A 19,183-nucleotide genomic window follows, 5' to 3' on the forward strand; every position below is an offset into this window, starting at 1 on the left:
CAGTGCACACTGGCAGCAGGAGCTGTGCTGGCTCCCAGGGGACTGAAGTCATATTGGGAGGGGGGACAGCAGGTGCCCACCGTGCTCCCATGCAAGCAGCTGCAACACCCTGGCTCCCCAAAAAACCTGTCAGGCAGATCTGGACCCAGGTGGGGTGTGCTGGGGAGGGAGAGGCTGAGCTCTGCCCCGGGCAGGAGAGAGCAGATTCCCGTTCAGGGGACTCGAGTTGCAGCCCCCCCATTACAACAGCTCCTTCTTGCTCTCAGTAACCTGTTGGTGTCGGGTGTTAAATTTCAGCATTAGTGAAATGGTTTGGAAAGTGTCCCACTGTTTCTGTATAAACCCACTGTGTAACGTTTGGAAGAGAGACAGAGAAAGCACTCAGAGGCACTGGGCTGATTTTTACGCCTGCGGGAGCCTGATGCCACCCGGCCTGTCACGCTTGACCGTCCGGGGTGGGATGGCTGGTACCCACGCCGTGAGTCCAAGGCTCCCTCCAAAGCCCTCGGCTGTCTCAGTGGGTTGCGTTGAGGGAAGTCAGAGGGGTTGCAGTGGATCTGGAGGCTTTGCCAGCCCAGCTTGGTCCTAGGCCAGTTCTTCTCTTGTAGCTTAATAGTGACTTTTCTGCCCCGTTCGTTCCCATCAGGGACTCGGAATGACGGGAGTGGGCAGATTTCAGGTTTGGGATGGGTGGTGGCTTTGGGGACGTTGCAGCAGTGCGTTTGATCACTGGGGTGGACAATTCTTCCACAGAGACCAGCAATCCATCTGAGTCCCTGCTCTGCAGATGCCAGTGTGCTGTGTACATCAAAGGGCAAAACCTGTTTCTTTTTGGAGCCATCCCGCAGATATTCTCCAAGCTTCAGGTGTTTTTAAATGTGCTTGTTCGGCTGAGTCAGGAAACATCTGTAGCGTGAGAAATTGGTGATTGTCCCGCGCCAGCAGCAGAGGACAAGGGCCTGGGCTGCAGAGGGACACGGAGCAGCTGTGACTCCAGGATCAGTTAAAGGCTCAGTCTCCTTTCCTGGTTGCTGTTTTATGGTCTGCTTTATTTTGGATTTTAACTAAAATAGTTAGGGTTTTTATCTGTGGTTGCACAAGTGTTTCTGAGGAGGAGCAACAGGGAAACAGGGTATGGTGTGGTTTGTTGTGGTTTTTTTTTTTTTTTTTTTTTTTGTCTTGGCACAAACAGGAGCAATTTTCCTTAAGAAAAGCCTGATTTCCATCCCGGGCTGCAGGGATGGTGTGCCCTGTCCCAGCCAGTGGTACGCGGCAGGCAGGGGCTTTTTGCCTGGCTCAGGGCAGATGCAGATATTGTTGTTGTGGTCAATGCCTGGTCACTGCTTCCTCCCAGAGGAACCTCCTTCCTTTCCCTTCCTTTCCCCCCGCCTGGGCTGAATGGGTTTTCGTCAGGGTATTGTTGGGATGTCGCTCAAGCGGGCACCAGCCCTGTCTGAAAGGCTTTTCTTTGTGCGCTGTCCTGCCGGGGCTCCGGCCAGGCTCAGCCACCCAGGGAGGAACAGGTGCTGGCAGAGAGGCGCAAACAAAAGCGGGGTTATTTGAGCAAGATTTACTGATTTGCAGCTTCCTTGGCTGGGACAAGGCTTTATGGTTTCGTGCAGCTTTCCTTGCATCACCATCGGTGCATCTTGCCAGCTCGGGTCGGTGGTGTTAGCTTCCTGGGGCTCGTGCCATGGGGTGGTACCTGCCAGGCAACATCCATCGTGTTTCAGGAGCCATTGGTCCTCCCGTAGGACACATCAGGAGGATTGCTGAGCCGTGGGGCTGCTCAGCCCCAGCGAGGGGGAATATCTGGGGCTGCATGAGCTGCCTGCGAAGCAAGAGAACAAAGCTGTGCCATCTGCCACAGCTTCTTTCAAGAGGCTCCTGCATATCCAGGCTAACAATACAGCGTTTCTTCAAAGGCTGAAATCTTGCTTGCACGCTCAGAGAAAGCACTCACAAAGCTCCACATAATGGTGCCATATGGTAGATCTTGCCATAACAATCCTCTCTATTTTCTGCCAGCAACTAGACTTCCCACCAGATGGGTAAATGACTGATGTGCTTTATATCTGCTTAACACTCCTTGTCACTCTGAGGTTTGTAATGAAACGCTCTGTGTGTGGTGCTGTGCATTGGCCCCGTGGGACATGCTGGGCAGGGGGGTGGAGGCACAGGGGGACTGAATGGCTTGGTCTGGAGAGGGCAGCGGGAGCTCCAGCATGACCCAGGACCCCTTGCTGGCTCTCTTCGCGGTGGGGCAGATCTCAGTGGCATCTCTGTCCTGGCAGTGTGAGAGCAATGCTTTGGCAATTCCTCGACCTCCTGGATGTGCTTGGAGGAGCTGCTGGATCCGATGTGGTGTTGCTTGCCTCTGGTGCTGCACCTTGCTCCCAGCCTGTATCCCTGCCAGCAGAGGAATGGGCTTGGAGGAGATGCTGCCCCAGCCACCCCTCGAGGCTTGTCCTGCCAAATACCTGGGCTTTGAGGAAATCCAGTTACTGCTTCTGATGGGGCTTCTCAGACTTTTCACCTCGGACTTGTTAGCGATGCAGAAGAAATCTGAGCAGCCTCCATCTAGCCCTACATCTTGCCTTGTGATGTGTAGCAGTCCACTTTTAGCCTATGAAACCAGAGCAGGTAACCTTCCCTGGATCCCTCCACCCAGGCTCCATCAGCTAACAAGATTTTGGAGACCTGGGGAGGTGATGCTGGGAAGCAAGTGGATGTGCAGTGTCCCCAGCCCCCCAGGCTCAGGATGGGTGCAGACCCTTGCCCGCTGAAGTTGCACGGTGTTAGTGACTGCCTTCAGAGGGAGCTGCTGGAGGGGAGATACACACACAGAGTCTCCAAAGTGCTGGGCTTTATGCCTTCCCCCCTGCAACACAGAAGGCTGCTCCATCCCTCCCTGCTGCTTTATGAAGTAGTGGAAACTCAGGAGCTTGGGGAACAAAAAAAACGTTTCTGGCAGCTTACAAGATTTATCACAGCATTTGTTTTTGCTGTACTTGGGACATCTATGCATTTCATCAGAGCCGCTCTTTGGATGTTATCTGTTAGGAGAAAGCATCCCCTGTCATGGAGATTAATTCTGTTACCTTTGAAATGCTTCATGGTGGGCTATCGGTCTGTGGCTCATGATGTGAGGTGCTTGGGTAAGATGCTCCATGCATAACTGTCCTGCAGAGCCATGCCTTCCTGCCCTCTTCACATCCTGGGATGATTGCTATTTTATAAGTTGCTCGAACAGGGAGCGGAGGACAACCCCTATGCAAGAAGCAAGCAGTGGTGCAGTCAGTGTGAGTGCTGTTATGTGTTAATAGCAGTGCCAGGTTGGGAACTTGGTGCTAGTGATATCCAGTTTTACTTAGGAACTTAAGTAATGTGCTTTCCTCCAGATTCTTAATCCAATAAGGAGAAAGTATGAGATTTTGGGACTTGCAAAACAACATGGTTTTTAAGTAACAGCTGAGGGATCAGCTGCAAAGCCAAGCTTTGCATTTCATGCTTGCAGGTCAGCTGTCATTTTTTGCTGCCTGGTCTTTGCAGCGCTAAGGACATCAGGATTTTGAGAACCACTAGACAGTGGCCAAAGCCATTTTCCTCTCTATCTGCAAAGAAGAGCACATGGTTGATACCCAGAAAACAATACGATTGCAGTAGCCCTTGTGTCCTGGGCAAAACACCCCTTTCTGCAGAGCCTATTCAGGGCCAGACACTCCGCATGGGGGCTGCTAACCCCATCCTACCAGTCTCCCAAGACCAAGCTCCCCCAGCTTATGAATCACTTTTAAGGAGGAAAACCGAGTGGTTCAGTAGTAGCTGCTTTTAAATTCACTCTGCAGGGAACCATGTACAGCACAAAGGACTTTTTTGCTGGGCTGCCCAGGTTCTGCTCATTAGATGAGAACAACTCTGACCTGCCACACTCCCCTCCCATCCCACTGCTCACGGCGCTTGTTTTTGTCACCTCATGGCATTACACCCTCACAGATAATCTCTTAAATGTATGTTTTGATAGGTAAGAGTCTGATATAGAAATCACACACCTAGTTGGCGGGAGAATAAGGATTTTCTGCCTACACACGTTCCGCAGACCTGAATGAAGTAATCCACTGAGGAACACTATATTTCAGCTGAAGCATTCGTGTAATTGCAATATCTGTTACAGCTACAAACTAGCATGGAGGCTTGCCCAAAAACCATGCTGTTCCCAACCCATAATTTTAAAAAGGAGCCATGTTATAGCACAATGTGAACCCCCAGCCAAAGGCAGAGAGCACATAAGAAACCCCTTTGTTTCCAGGAGAAGTACAGCTGAAGTGGAAAAATTATACGGTCTACCTGCTAAATGCTTTCCACTTTGCACTTCGTAAAAGAAGAGGCCACATCCCTGGGAGATGCCTGGGCAGCTCATTCGGTAACGCATCGGTGACCTTAATTGGGGCATTTAGGTTTTTGGCTTGCACTGGCTCCAAGTGTTTCTGGCATGGGTCGCCATGGAGGGTACTGGCCTCATTGGATGGGGAATCTGCTCCAGCAGTGGTCTTCTCCTTCCCGATTGCTGGGTGGTTGGGTGATGTTGCTGGAGTCAGGGGCAGGATTGAGCAGCATGTGGGTTGTGCTTCATCACTAACTTCACAGGAAGCGTTCCTGCTGGGAACAGCCCGTGCCTGCCTCAGCCATTTGCAGATGCAAGTGAAAGCTGTTTGTACCACGGTAGTATCTGTCACTGGCAGTCTGCTGCTCCTCAGCCTGCGAGCGTGACCAAGGTCAGGTTTTGGCAGCTGAGCCTTTCTGCAACCCTCTAGGCAGGATCCTGCCTGAGTGCCCAGTGCTCCTAATCCCCATCAGCTCCAGTATTCAAATCAATAGTGTTATTTACGGGGATCAGCTTCCCTTCCCCCATGACACCCAACACCTACAAGCCCAGCTGATGCCTGCTTGCACTAGGCATTTTGCTGCATGTCAAACCTTGGTCAGAAATTGATTCCTCACAGGGTGCGCCTCTGCTTTGCATCTGGTTAAGTTCTTAAAAATTATTTTAGGATGCCAGGTGTGACTAAAGCCAGGGTTGTGGGGAAACGAGGAGCACTCGTCCCACCCAAGCTATGGGTATGCAAGGAGTCCATTGCCATCTTATGTTGCCCACCAGCATCAGGCTGTAGCTGGCTCCTGCTTCCCACAGCTGCATGCTTTGGGTCCCACACACAGAGTGGTAAATGTTGGATCAAGTTGGCATAGGGCTTTGCAGCCCCTAATTCCTGTCCAGCCCCTTTTCGAAGCCCCTCCCAGGGCATTATCTGGGGAAGCCTTGGAGCAGTTTAGTCCCAGACCAACCATGCACAGCTTTCCTGCAGTGAGCATCCTTGTCAGGCAGAGTACATCTGAAGCCAACACTTGACCTGTTGGCTTGACTTCCAACTACAGCAGCTCTCAGGGATGCCAGCATTGCAGGTGGTATCTAAAAACTGATTGAAAAGGGAGCTGCTTCTTTGGGTCTGTAAATAGGTGGGAAATCCACATTTGACACCTTATTTATTTGCCAGCTCTGTGCTTTATTGCGGTAGGAGGTGCATCCACCAAAGTGAAGTCATGCCCAGCTGTGGTTGATTAGATTTAATCCATTTTAGCTATCACAGTAGTAAATAATGGACCACGACATCTTATTTTTTTTGTTTTCAAGGTTTATGTACAATTGCATGGAAAAAGGATGCTGGCAATCTGCCTGTAGGGCTTCTAGATCTAAGAGTGCTTTTCAGGGTAAAACTGCATAGATCAATAACTCGGGCTGGAAAAGTACCCAGTGTTAATTAAAATGGGAGAAAGGTTTTCCAGATGATGTTGGTGAAAAGGTCACAGAAGGTCGAACTCAGTAAGTAAATTTTAAAAAGTATATATGCGGTAATACTTACATATTACAACAAAAAAGACTGAGAAACATAAGAGGATACTTGTCTTTTAAAATGTACTAGTATTGGAATATGAACACCTTTAAAATCTTTAGCCTGTTAAAATGATGAATTAAATTAAATAACATTAAAACATTACATGCTGTCTGCCTCAGTTAGGTGTTTGAACTGATGGGAACATGAACCAGCTACAGCTTGAGTTTATTGAAGAGCTAAATCAGCTATTGATGGCCATAATCTTTCCAGCAGAAGAAGAAAGGAATACATATTTTATTTACCTCTGTCCCATGCTTTCAGGTCAGTAACTGAAAGCTGCAGAGCAGAGGGGATTGGGGCCTTTTCTATTCCAGTCTGGGACTAAACATGCAGTGTGGGAGGAGGCTGACTAAGCATAAGCACTTTGAAGTGCTCACAGTTATTCCTTGCTGCTGCTGCTCATTCCCTTGCTGTGAGCAATTTCCTTTATTCAAAAAATTCATTACATGATAAAGGCAAAATTAATAAAATCTTCTATACTTCTGGTATGCTTCTTCATTAAGAAATATGAATAGTTGATTTTGTGTTCCATAGTTTCCAGCTACGGGTTGTCATGGGTAAATTAAAAATATACAGTGATAAATACACAGATAAAAATATACTGAGGGGTTATTTTTAAGTTCTCAGAATACTATGACTGAAAAGATGTGTGCTGAGGAGGCGGTATTTTTATTACTAATACTAAAAATAGAAGACTTCATTCACTACCTTCCTAGTTAAAAGAGAAAACCTCAAAACTGAGATAAATCTGCATGCAATGAGAATTGTAATTGCCTAAATAAATGTTGCAGATAGAGGAGCTTTCCCTGCAGTGTAGGATGCGTGTGGAGGTGGTTAGTTCTTTGCACTGTAACAGCCACTGATGAGTAAGTCTGCTGCTTTGAGGAAACAGTGTAAAAAGGAAATGATGAGTAAGGTAAGGTGGATTCTGAGGTGGAGGTGTACCGTGCGCCGGGGGGGGGGGGGGCGGGCAGGCAGCGCCTGCACCCAGCAGATTAGATGAGGGGGGGGGGAGGGGGAGAAGGCTGGCTGCCATTTCCTGTGACATGCAGCATTCTGGGATAAATCAAATTGATGAACTTGGAGAAGAATACCTGGAAGAGAGTGAAAGAGTGATATGACCCCTGAGAAAGGAAGCCGATGCAGGCTTCGACGGGCCGTTATTTATTTATTAATTCCTATGCTATACCAGTTAATGCCAAATATTGCCAAAAAGTTCCCACTTGTTCCTTTCTAATTTTTTTTGAGAAATCTTGCCTCTTTCATGCTCTGTTTGAGGGTGCAGGATGTCTTGCCTTTCCGTGCTGTAGTATCACTTATAGAAGTTTCTAAACTGTGCATCCGTCAATCAGGAATAAATTGACTTGCTCTTTATTATGTTGGTCATTTATTGATCTGGTGATGTCTTTTTGTATGTGTGTTTATATATAGACCCAGAATGAGCCAGTAAATTTTAATTAATTTTTGTTTCTATTATAGCAATGGATGACCTTATTTTACCCCATCTTCTCTATGTGTTATGGTTACAGTTTTTCAGCCAGAAAGGTGCATTAAGATTTAAAAGTTTTTCATCTTTTTTCCTAAAACCTCTGAAGATATTTCAGGAGTACATGCCCCTGTATAGGGTATTGTCCCTTATTTAATCTGTACTCCCCAGCTATTTCTTGCAGAATGTTTGGTGGCCCACAGGACGCATGGGATGTAGGGGAGGAACCCCTGATGGTTTTGCTGGGGTGTTGCGGCTGTGGGTGGGCAGCGCCTGGGCTCACCCAGTTCCAAGAGCCCATCCTGGAGGTTGGTTGTGAAGTCCAGAGATCTGCAGCATCCTGCTGGCTTCCTGCTGTTGCCCCCATTAAAGCCTGTGGCTCTCAGCCTGTGGAAGATGCCCATTAAAACATCCACCATGGCATGGGTGAAGTGGCAGGGACAGGAGCTTGCACCGAGGACCACACTGTGAGTCTGGCCTGGACTCGATGCCCTTTCTGCTGGGAAGATCGTTTATTTCTTCCAGTGGTGGTGCCATGCTTTTCTGCTTGATCTGGCTTTGCCTTCAGGAGGTGGTTGGAGGCTGTAGTAGGTGGCTGCAAACCAGAGAGGTGGTGGAGTCTCCCTCCTTGGGGGGATTCAAAGGCCTGAGCAATGGCTTGAGGTGGCCTTTCTTATCAGGGGGTCGGACCAGCGGACCTCTGGTGGCCTGGGCTCCTCATACCACCCAATTGCCAGCTCAGGGAGGTACAGACCATGGGAACATCTTCCCCTGAGTGCTGCTCTGTGTTCTCCAAGGGAGCGATATAGGTCACTTGATAAAAACTTGTTGGCCTATGGGATTGTGCTCTCACAGCATGCTGAGCTGAACCACATTTCCAAGGCAGCTTTAGGAGAATGGTGTGGGATCACCTTCAGTGGAGCTCATGCCATGTTCAGGAAGAGGGGGAGGTTTGCTTGCCATCAGCAAAGCAAGCCGCATGGAAGCATTTTACCTCCTAGAAACAGCAAATACATGCTGAGAATCAAATCTCCTCTATGAGTTGTTTTGGGTTTTTTTTTAAATCATATTCAAATGAAAATTTCATGTGGAAACATGTTTCCTGATCTAAAGGTGAATAGTTTTAACTGTATGGGATAGATACTTAAGAGTAGCATATCTTTTTCCAGTAAAAACACTCTGGGCAGAAACTTCCTTTTGGTAGAAAAATGAGGGGTTTTTTATGTGCCTTTGACCTGATTCCAAAAAAATACTTAAAATAGCAAAGTTGACAGATCCTGCCATGGGAGGCAGCCAGGTGGAAGGGGCAGAGCTGTGAAAGGTGAGGCTGAAGTGAGGGGTGAGGGCTGCAGGGGTGATGGGCACCGAGCACCAAACGGTTATCATCTCACTCTTCAACAGCCGCCAACATCACACGCTGTAGCAGGAGTGCATGGCTTGCAAATGGCCTATAAAATTAATTGCCAGTTAGAATCACCTAATTATCAAGCTCGTGATTATTAATTGAAGGCACATATGGGTCTGAGGTTCTGTACAGCTTCTCTGCTGCGCTACAAGTCTGCCATGCACTTGCTAAAGACTTTGTCAGAGCTGCTTTTGTCAGCGGTCCGTGAGCCCCTGGACAAGGGCTGATGGCCCTGTCCTCTCAATCTGTCTGAGTTTGTAGGGCAGTTTCTGAGCAGCCTGCTTGGAGCCATGGAGGACTGAGACACCCATTAGTGAGCATAAGTGAAAGGCTGGAAGTGGGTGCAGGAATACCCATGCACGTAAAATCAGCAAAGACCTTACTCATCATGGCTAAGTCACTTTACAGTTTGGAGTAACAGTCGTTAGTCTCTGTTTGATTATGAGGATTTTCATATTCACCAGGTGCCACAAAGTGTTTATTTAAACACCTCTCCCAAGCATCCTGCAAGATGTCATTATGTAGGTGTTGCTGAGTGATGCAGGGCTGCGATGACTGAATATGTTGAAGCCAGGGCACAATGAAACGTGCTGTGTGAGATGCAGAAGCGTTTCTGCACCTTTTATGGATGCGTTCGCACATTGTCATGTACCAGCACCTAATATGTTCTTCTGCTTTGTCCCTTCTTGCTCCCACTTAGGCTTCAGCTCAGTTTAGAATTATTTTTCTTGGTTAATAAATCTTTGTGTTTGCACAAGTTGTATTTTTAGGGTATGGGTATTTTGAAAGTTTTGATAAATATTTTTCTAAGGACCTAAGTACGGATGTGCGTGGCTGGTGCTTTCATGCCTGAATCCCAGATTCACATGGCAGGGAAGCAGGTTCACAGTGGAAACACTTTCCTGCGCCTACTCAAACCCTCACCACAGAGGTAAATATTCATCAGAGGACCCTCATCCTCTCCTAGATGTACTTTTCCAGTGAGCTGAGTTTCAGCCGGGTCCCTGTGTCATTCTGTTGGCTGCCTTTAGGCATGCAGAAGTGGGGCTGAAGCAGAGCTTAGGTGGCTGACAGGCTCATAGCCTGCGGAGGCAACAGCAAAGGACATTGAGGGCAGTTTTGGTTTTGAGGCATGGAAAGGTGATGAGGTTTGCCCAAGGCTGGGAAGGAGATCTGTGCTGGATATGAATCCCTGACCTCCCATATTGCAAGGACATCGGGAGGTTTGAAAGTGGCACTTGTTGGAGGAGTCCCTAAGCCAGGCCCTCTTCCCTGGGTGCAGGAGGAGGTGTCTCAAACTGGGCTTGGGCTGTCTGAGCCCTCCCTTTTTTCCAAGTCTCTGTTGTGGCAGCATGTTTATTTCTGTTGCAAGGGTGTTGTGCAAGTCTGCTCCCAGGGCTCCACCAACATCAGCTCTGTGCAGCATGTTGGTTTTAAAAGTCAGTCGATACAGGGAGGGAGAAGTCAAGGAAGAGGCAAAGCTTCCCCATGCATACGTAACAGAAAAAGCTCCACAACGCCTTCCCTTTGAGGACTACTTTCATCGGGAAGTGAAGTCAATACCTGAAGTGGATGTATAACCCTTTGCGATACGTTCAGGACTGTCGGCAGCCCTCCATGCGCTGCGTGTTATGCTGGAGGGTGCTTGGCTTTGGGTTGCAACATAGCTGAAGCCTCCCTTCCTTGGATGCTGGGTGCAATACGAACTTTAATCAGATCCACTGAATTTCTTTGTGGCCTGCAGGCTTGCTGATGCAGGGACCCATCTTTCCCCATAGACATCTTGCTAAGCCTTCACCAGATGGGGCTTTTACCTTTGATTGGGGTACTAGGGACTAGCAGCTTCAGTTGAGAAGTGTTATTATTCAGGGAAACTTCAATGAGTTTTTGTGTAGTATCTTTTTTTTTAATTTCTAATAATTTGTAATTATTGTAATTAAAATTTGTAATTTTTAATAGGGATCGTCTTACTTAAATCTACTGGCTGGATGGGATGCATTGAGTTGGCTGGAGGCCATGGCAGGGCTCTCCTGTGACCTTCTGCGGCTTCTCTAGCGCTCCCACTGCTGCACCAACACCCCTCCAGCACAAGGATTGTCATCAGTGGTAGTGATTTTAAGAGACATCCATGGTTGTAAGATCAATGTTGGCTTTAGCAACGAGCCTCCCAGCCCTGCCTGAATGTTTTATTTAGTTGTCTGATAAAAGCTTTGACCTACATCTAGCACCAGGAAGCAACGAGGCTTTGATAATACTTGGGCATCCCGATGGAGGGCACGCTGCTAACTGAGCCTCTAAGTCGAAAATGGATGTGTCCTTTAAAATAACATCAGATAAACCAATAAAGGTTTCAGTCAGTAAACAGCTTTATCTCTGCCAGGCAATATGTAGTCCAGTTTTGATGGAGAGCTGTACCTTTTTATGAACTGTAGATACTAGGAAAAAAGCTTTCTATTTTTAGTTACAGGAAAACAAACCAAAAGCCAAAAACAGTCAGTTTTCAATGATAGGAGGGTGTCAGTTAGAAATGCGTTGGACCACTCAAGGTGCTCAGTGAAGCAATTATCTGTGGCAGTAAAAAAGAAAGGTCGTATTTGAATTGTTCTTCATTGCACATCTTGGATGCGGTCCATCATCTGGAGCTCTCAGTCCTCTGTGCGAGGCTATCTTGTGGGCAACTGTAATGGCTTCATGGATGTCCTTTCTAAAACACTTGCTGCCTTTAAAAGCGATGAAGGCAGTGTCCAGGAGGAACAAGGCAGGGAGGGTTGCAGCCCTGACTGCCCAGCAGCTGGCTGTAGCCCAGAAGTCAGGGGGAGGTCAGCAACAGCAGGATGACAATTAGCATCGTTACCCTGACAAACTGATAGTCACAGGGCAATGCTGCGGGACCACTGCTGTACTGTGATGTGGCCCCACATTGATTTACACTGCTTATCTGGGGGGGTGTATCTGTGCCATCACCCATTTCAGTACTTATGTTGCATATTTTGTGGTTTTTTTTCCTTTTCCAGGATGAACTTGACCTCACAGACAAGCACAGAGAGGCCATGTTCGCGCTGCCAGCAGAGAAGAAGTGGCAGATCTACTGCAGCAAGAAGAAAGTAAGAGACTCACTGCACTGTGGTCGGGGACTGAGCCCCTCCCCTCCCGTGCAGGGGGGGGAGGACATGTGGGGAGGGACCAGCTCTCTTGGGATGCCGAGTGGTATTTGGGGTGTCGCAGGAACACATCTGTTCCCCAGAGTGGCCCTGGGGGAGCAAAGTCTTCAGTCTCCAAAATGCGGAGCCCCACCTCCTGAGCCAATTCAGGCTGGAGGTGTCTCCACGCTCTGCCCAGGTGTCCCCCACCCTGTTCTCATCCGTGCCAGCACAAGCAGGGCCACGTGGAGCTCCGTGACCACTGAGGCTGGCATTGTGGTGGCAAGGGACTGCTCCAGTCACCGTCTGTCATGGCTCTGCTCTGATGTCTGGGGGCCCAATTACAGCCAGCCCAAAAGCCTTTCTCGCTGCTGGGTTTCCAGTTTGCTGCCATGAAGCAGGCTTGGGCATTTTTTTTTTGTCCTCCCACAGGCTTTTCCTGGGGACCTGCACAAATGGAAAGTGCTGCTGGGGAAGCCGTGCACCCGCAGGGCAGCCTGCAAGAGATTTGGCCCAGCAGTGCAGAACTTGCTTTTAGGGTGAAGCTGTGTCACCCCTGGGGCAGTGAAGGGCTCTGGGCTCATGGGTGTAACTGAGGTACTGCTGTGAAGAGATGAGGGTTGGTGCGAGTCACTGATCTGTCTGCCAAGCTCCTGGTGTGATGTGTCCACGCTGTGATGCTGCCCTCGTGGCCACATTCCTTAAGCTGGAAACATGCAAGGACATCTTCCCAATGCTGAGATGTACTGATGTCTGAGCTTGCTTGCATCACCCTTTAGAGAGAGGTCAAAAATTGAGGTTTGTTTATATTTCTGCCAGTAAATCAGTGCCCAGGTGGCCAAAGCCTGTGGTGCCTATGGGCAGGTTCATAGTTGCAGCATGCAGTGGTGCTGGTGCTGGCTCTCACGGCCCATCTGGGATGGAGCAGACTGTCTTGCCACCTTTCTCCCTTGGTTCATTTGCTTCTGCTTCTGAGAGTGGGCAGCCCAAGTGGTGCAAGGTTTGGCAGGCTGGCCAGCCTGCAAGGTGGCCAAAATAACTCTTCTTTCCCTGGTGAACTGAACATTTTTGCCTCTGTATGTTGGCACAGGAGTTATCCCAGTGATCTGTGCTGGGATTCATTTTCCCTCCCAGCTTTGGCCAAAGCAGAGATCCCGCAGGACATAACACTGTGGGAAGAAATGGGGCAAAAATCCTCAGTTTCAGAAGCAAATGGAAGGGCACCGAGGTCTGTGAGTGAAACATCCCTCGTTGTGATCATGGACTTCTTGGAGTGGGTCCAGAGGAGGGGACAAAGATGATCAGAGGTCTGGAGCACCTCTCCTATGAGGACAGGCTGAGAGAGTTGGGGTCTTCAGCCTGAAGGAGGGAATGCTCCAGGAAGACCTTGTTGCAGCCTTTCAGCACTTAAAGGGGGCTTATAAGAAAAAATGGGGACAGACTTTTTAGTAGGGCCTCTTGTGAGAGAACAAGGGGTAATGGTTTTAAACTAAAAGAGGATAGATTTAGACTAGATATAAAGAAGACATGATTTTACAATGAGGGTGGCGAAACACTGGAGCAGGTTGCCCAGAAGGGGCATTTTTCCTTTTACCCATCCCTGGAAACATTCAAGGTCAGGTTGGACGGGGCTCTGAGCAACCTGATCTAGTTGAAAATGTCCCTGCTTATTGCAGGGCATTGGAGTAGATGACTTTTAAAGGTCCTTTCCAGCCCAAACATTTGGTGATTCAGTTCCCCATTCCCCACTGCACCCCCTAACCTGGCTGCGGGAGCTGGCTCAGCAGTGCGGGCGGTCGCCCAGCCCCGCTGCAAAGGCCCTCGCTGCCATTAATGCCTCTTTTCTCCCGCTGTAGCAATGGCACCAGATTTTCCAGCCACGTTTTAGGCCAAGAGGAGGCTTACCTTGCTCATGTAGGATTAAGTTTTAAGCCTCTCATAAATACCCCTGAAATCCCTGTATTATTGTTAGACAGAGGCCTGCCATGCCTGAGATTTAAATCAGAAGGGAGAAGAGATGTTAACAAATTACAGGCGCTGGTCTGAATCAACAAGAAAACAGGCAGGGGATGCTCACTCATCACTGCCTGTCGGATAAGCGAAGCCGTGCCCCGGTGCATCTGGATAAGGAGAGACAACAGAGACTTAAATCAAGCAAGGCCACATAATTATTATTGTGACTGGAGATTACATGCTATCTAATCTCCTGAGGAAGGTTTTAGATGGAGCTGATGGTGCCTCTTGCCCATTCCAGCACCTCCTTGTGCTTACAGTTTTTAAAAAAACATGCTGAGAAACTCCCTGCTGCCAGGGAGTGTTGAAGAAAAGAGCCACAGGAGCATCCCATAGCATCCTCAGAGGTCCTTGGAGCAGGTGCCCGTCCAAGGCTGGGTCCTGGCTGCTGTTCTGTTCTGGTCCTTGTTTCTCTGGCTGCTCTCAACTGCTGCTTCCCTACTTGTGATGCTGTCCCAGTGAGCTGCAGAGCATTCATGCCACTGCTTGTTCTGAAGGAGATGTGCTGGTTGAGGTGAATGTTTTTCTCCTGCTTTTTAATTAAAAATGAGTGAGACCGTATCAATGGAGGCTCTGGCAGTGGAGGAGATTGGGAATCATGTGGTCTGGAGAACATGCCTCTATGCGTGGCAGGCTCTAGGCAGTTCTGCTCCTGTGTGATGAGGACCAACAGGCAGTAGAAATGTCAGTGGCTTTCCCAGCAGCTCATGGTAAACCTTACCTACGTGAGACCTGTGTTTTTATGAGGACAAGTCACTTGGGTGCTAGCCTGGCATGAAGGAGGGGGAGAGCTGAGAGCCAGTGGCTGGTTTTTGACCAGGGCAGGGGTCCTACCTCCCGTCCTTGGCTGCAGTCTGAGTGGCAGTGATTTGGGAAGTCCAGGATGCACCCACCCCCTTTGGCCTGCCTGTGTTTAATAGCAAGGTGTTGCCTGAGATGCTGGTAACACCCAGTTTCACCTGGTCAGTCTCAGGGGGCTGGCAAAGGTGGACATCAGCCGCAGGCAGCTGCCTGACTTACGAAGGATCTAACATTGTCCCCTGAGCAGTTTTTGTTCTTTCCTCTGCTGCCAGTTCTGGCTCCTGTTGGAAACAGATTGTTGAGTCAGGTGACTTCAGTCAGACTTTGAGTCCGAAAGCCCTGGTTTGCGGCATTCCTATTTTTTTAGCATTTTCCCCATTTTCCTGTGGGTTGCAGTGCTCCCGGCTGCAATCGCAGAGACCAGTTGTAACAAGCTCCACCTCAAAAAAGCAGCATGAGGACAGAAACTCTGCCCAGCCTTCTCCTGGGGTTGTCCTCAAAAACCAGCTTTGCTGGGCTCCAAAGTACCTTGCACTGTGGCCATAGCCCATGTACCCAGCACACTCCCCTGCCTCCATCAACGGCAAAGGTGTGTGCAGCGCAGAAGGCATCTGAATATCTGTCCTTTCAGCACATTCCCTGCTGCTGTGTGCCGTGTCTGGTGCTTCTGCTTTGCTGTTGGTGTTGTTCACCGTACTCGGCTCTCCAGAGTCCATCCCAGTTGTTGCATGCTTTACATATTCCCATGATGGGCAAGATTTGGTAGAAGGTGACCAAAATGAGACATTTTGTTGTGCTGAGTTGTCCTGGAAGGGGACCTGGCAGCACCTGGCCTTGGCAGTGCTCATTGAGAGGAAATAAGGGGAAACCAGCTATTCCCCAGGCATATTTCCTTCCCTGGCATATTTCCCCTTGGCCTGCAGCCCCGTGTCCTCATTTCTCTACCCTGCAAGCAGCTGGTTTTATCCCAGCCCACAGTACCAGCTCGGTAGGGCAGAGGTTTTGTCCTCCCTGATTCTCCTCCATCCATGGAGACTCTGAGGCTGATCCCAGCCCTGACCCTGCTCAGAGCAGGGGGTTGCACTAGATGAACTCCTCACGGTCCCATCCCACCTGCATCACCTGTGATGCTCGGGGCAGTGTGGCAGAAAGATAAAAAGCTTCTCTTGATGGGGGTTGGCAAGTCTGTTGGCAGCAACTCAAGTGGGAACTGAAGTCTGCGTCAAATCCAGCAGCCGTGCAGCACTTGGGTCAGGAGAGAGATTTAGAGATTACTGGAGAGACCTTTGAAGTCGTCAGCCTCCTCTATGGCTGTAATGAAGCAAGGAAATGCAAAGGTGGAGATGCATTAGCGGCGGGATGAAACCTGCTTTTAGAAGTGGTATTTCTGGATGATGACTCGTTTCATACCTCATCGCAAAATATTTGACTCCCTGCTGGCCCCGCTTTACAGGAGAGGATATTGCTCGGAAGCACAGGGAGGAAGCAGGAGGGTTTCCAGCTTTACAGTTTCTCTGGCTGAGGGTTTGCTTCAGTGGGAGAGGGTGACTCAGGATGGCCTCTCTCAGGAGGCCACGCTTCAAGGGAGTTAATAATTAACACTTTGCGCTTAGTCTGCAGCACCTCTTAATTGCAGGAGGTTTGGCTCCTGCCAGCCAATGTACATAAATGTCAAGCTATTAAAGCAGCTTGCAGGGTGGTTTTATGAGCCTCAAAATATGGGTGGATGTAGGGGTGTTCAGGCAGAAGCTGAGCATAAATAACCAGGTGGAAGGGATTGGCAGCAAAAACCAGCTCACACGAATGTAGGGTCTGGCTCTGCCCCCCTCCCTTTCAATTTGGCTGACCTCTCTGAGCATCTGTAAAGGCAGGGCAGGGGAAAAATGACCTGCAGGGATGCCAAGTGATCCTGCACTCTTAAGCTTGTGTTGAAAACCTGTTGGCATTGCTAATGCTGGGTGCATAGCTCTCAGCAGTCTCAAGCTGTCCCCTGTAAGCAAAACTTGCATCTAAAATTTCCTCAGACATAGATATAAAGCCAGGATCCCTTCGCATTAGGAGAAGGAGCAGTGGTGCTTTTGCAGGGGAGAATAGGGAAAGATGTGATAAATAGGGAAACGAATGATGGCTCTCCGATAATACTGTATTTCCCAGCCAGACAGCCTCTTTCCCCTAAAACTGTGCCTTCCACCCACTCCCTCCAAGAGCTTTGCTTTCCAGCTCGCTTTTCCACTTGTTCTGCTCTATCCTGCAGCTTGTTCACAGGGCTTGTGTTGCGATTTCCTCCAAGTAAAAAACATCAGGGTTTTTTTTCTTTTTTTTTCTTTTTCTATAGCAGCAGAACTAAGAGCAAAAGCTGACAAAGATGGCATGCAAGGGGAGGAGGAAAAAAACAACTCTCTGTTTTGCTGTGCTCCTAGGTCACTTGGGATGAATGAGAAGCATTTCATAGCCCCTGATCATCCAGATAGACCTGCCGTTATTGCAGCAGCAGGTTGAAATATCATCTCTGGTGTCATTTTCTCAGGCTGACTGAGAGAAACGGGCTGTTTGCATGGCTGGGGGTATTTTTCAATAGGAAATGTTTATAGTTTTTATCTTTAAAGGTAATTCCCTTTTTAGTTCCAATCACAACACACTTTTGTTTAAGCGAGGTTTTTCTCCCTCTCTGGCCAAAAAGTGCATCTGTTAGCAATCTTTTTGGATTTTAAAGTGAAGCTTTTCAAGCAATGAACCAGCTAACTATGAAAGGCATCTGGTCATGCTGTATTTGCTTATGGGGAGCATAATTTTTAAACCCTGGGAAAAGCGTACAAGGACATGTGTGTATTTGTAGAGGAGAGGGTATAGGAAGTGTTAGCATGTGGAAAAAAGGAGTGGTCTGGGTTTAGACTCTGATATCCCAACTCAGGGAGAATCTGATGAAATTACAGCCCTTTGCAGCCTCGCTCCACGGGGAAGCGGCTTTAGTTGCATCATTTAGGTTTTGTTGCAGGGATACAGGGGCAAGCCAAGTGGCTGGAGGGATAAGGAAGACCTGGAGGGCTATGGTGGGCCGAAACCTCCACCAGTGTACTCCTGGCAAAGGCTCAGCTGTGTTGGTGGAACTGGGCTGGTTTTAAGTTTCTCATGCAGGCTGCAGACCCGTCAGCTTTAAAACCCATCCATGGCACTGTCTGCTTCTTTTTTGACTTTCCAAACAGCATCCTGGTGGATCATCCCAGCAGGCAGGGATGGGGGATTGCTGAAACGCAGCAGGCTGCCAGCTGCTGCCAGCTCTCCCTTGTTCCACTGTTATGGAACAGCAAGGAGGGATGGGGAACACTGTGCAAAATAAAAATGCAATCAGGAGGATGCATAAAAATGAAGGGAGGTGCTTTTGGTTTTGCAGCAGGTGCTGACTGAAGAGAATTTTTTTTAACCCCGTGCCATGACTTTCCTAGTGTAAAGTTCTCCTGGGGCAGACCAACTTTGCAGGTGCACAAAGAGGGAGATGAACCATCAAAGTCACAAGTGTTGTAGCTGAAAGGCTCTCTAGGGTTTCCTTGGAGCTGGCTGCTGCAAGCCAGCCCTTTCCTTCTGACTTGGTTTCACTCTGAAGGATCTAACCTGGTGTGCTGGACATCAGATGGATGAGGAACCTGGACAGCTACCCTCAGGGCTTACTTACCCTGGGGCACCTCCAGGTCCATCACCATCATGATGGGCTGCAAGCCTGGGAAGGGACTGCCAGAGGCTGCCGGATCAGATGGAGACTTTGCCTGCAGGCTTGGAATCCGAAAGGTGTTGTCAGAAGCTTGATTTGGAAGTACAGCAGCCCTATCAAAGTACTGAGGAGCTTCCCAGGTGTCTTTCTCCCCACTGCCATGGCGATACGCTTTGAGGAGGAGGATGCATTGCTCCCAGCAGCTGTGTTCCTGCAGGTCAGAGGAGCAGGATCTCGTGGAGGTGCATCTTCAAGGTGTAAATAACGGTGCCCAAATGGGACCGAGACTGGCCTGCAAACTGCTTCTGAGCCGCCACCTCCTCTGTGCTGCTGCCCAGTGTCCTAAGGGTGGTCACTGGGAAGAGCAAGGGCGGTCTGGCTGTGGGAGCTCCTGACACCCCGAGGGGGAGGCACAGGGGCTGTGGAAGTGTCAGGCTTGCAGCCAAGAGGTGGCAGAGCTGGGGGGTGTGAAATCTCCCCAGGAAGCACGAAGGGATAGCTGGAGCTGGCAGATCAGTGACCTTTGCTTGGAAAAGCTTCCGCTGATGAGGTGTCTTGTCTGGGCACTGCTTTCCTCATGGCACCCGGAGGGGATGGAGTTTGTTCGTGGGGTTCACACCACAACATCCCACCACCACAGTGTGAAACAGCCAAGTGGCAGCATCCATCAGCCCTGCACAT

At 49.1% G+C, this 19,183-nt stretch overlaps 1 protein-coding gene across 3 annotated transcripts in view; it reads left to right on the forward strand.

Moving 5' to 3' along the window:
- The window catches only part of DAAM1 (dishevelled associated activator of morphogenesis 1), a 98,826-nt gene that overhangs the window by 41,773 nt on the left and 37,870 nt on the right, over nucleotides 1-19,183 (forward strand). For all 3 annotated transcript variants that reach the window (XM_056346837.1, XM_056346839.1, XM_056346838.1), the window contains exon 4: nucleotides 11,857-11,946. In XM_056346837.1, coding sequence (XP_056202812.1) covers nucleotides 11,857-11,946 — 90 coding nt within the window. The remainder of the gene's footprint in view (nucleotides 1-11,856; nucleotides 11,947-19,183) is intronic.

Source organism: Falco biarmicus, chromosome 7 (genome assembly GCF_023638135.1).
Source record: "Falco biarmicus isolate bFalBia1 chromosome 7, bFalBia1.pri, whole genome shotgun sequence".
Taxonomy (NCBI): domain Eukaryota; kingdom Metazoa; phylum Chordata; class Aves; order Falconiformes; family Falconidae; genus Falco; species Falco biarmicus.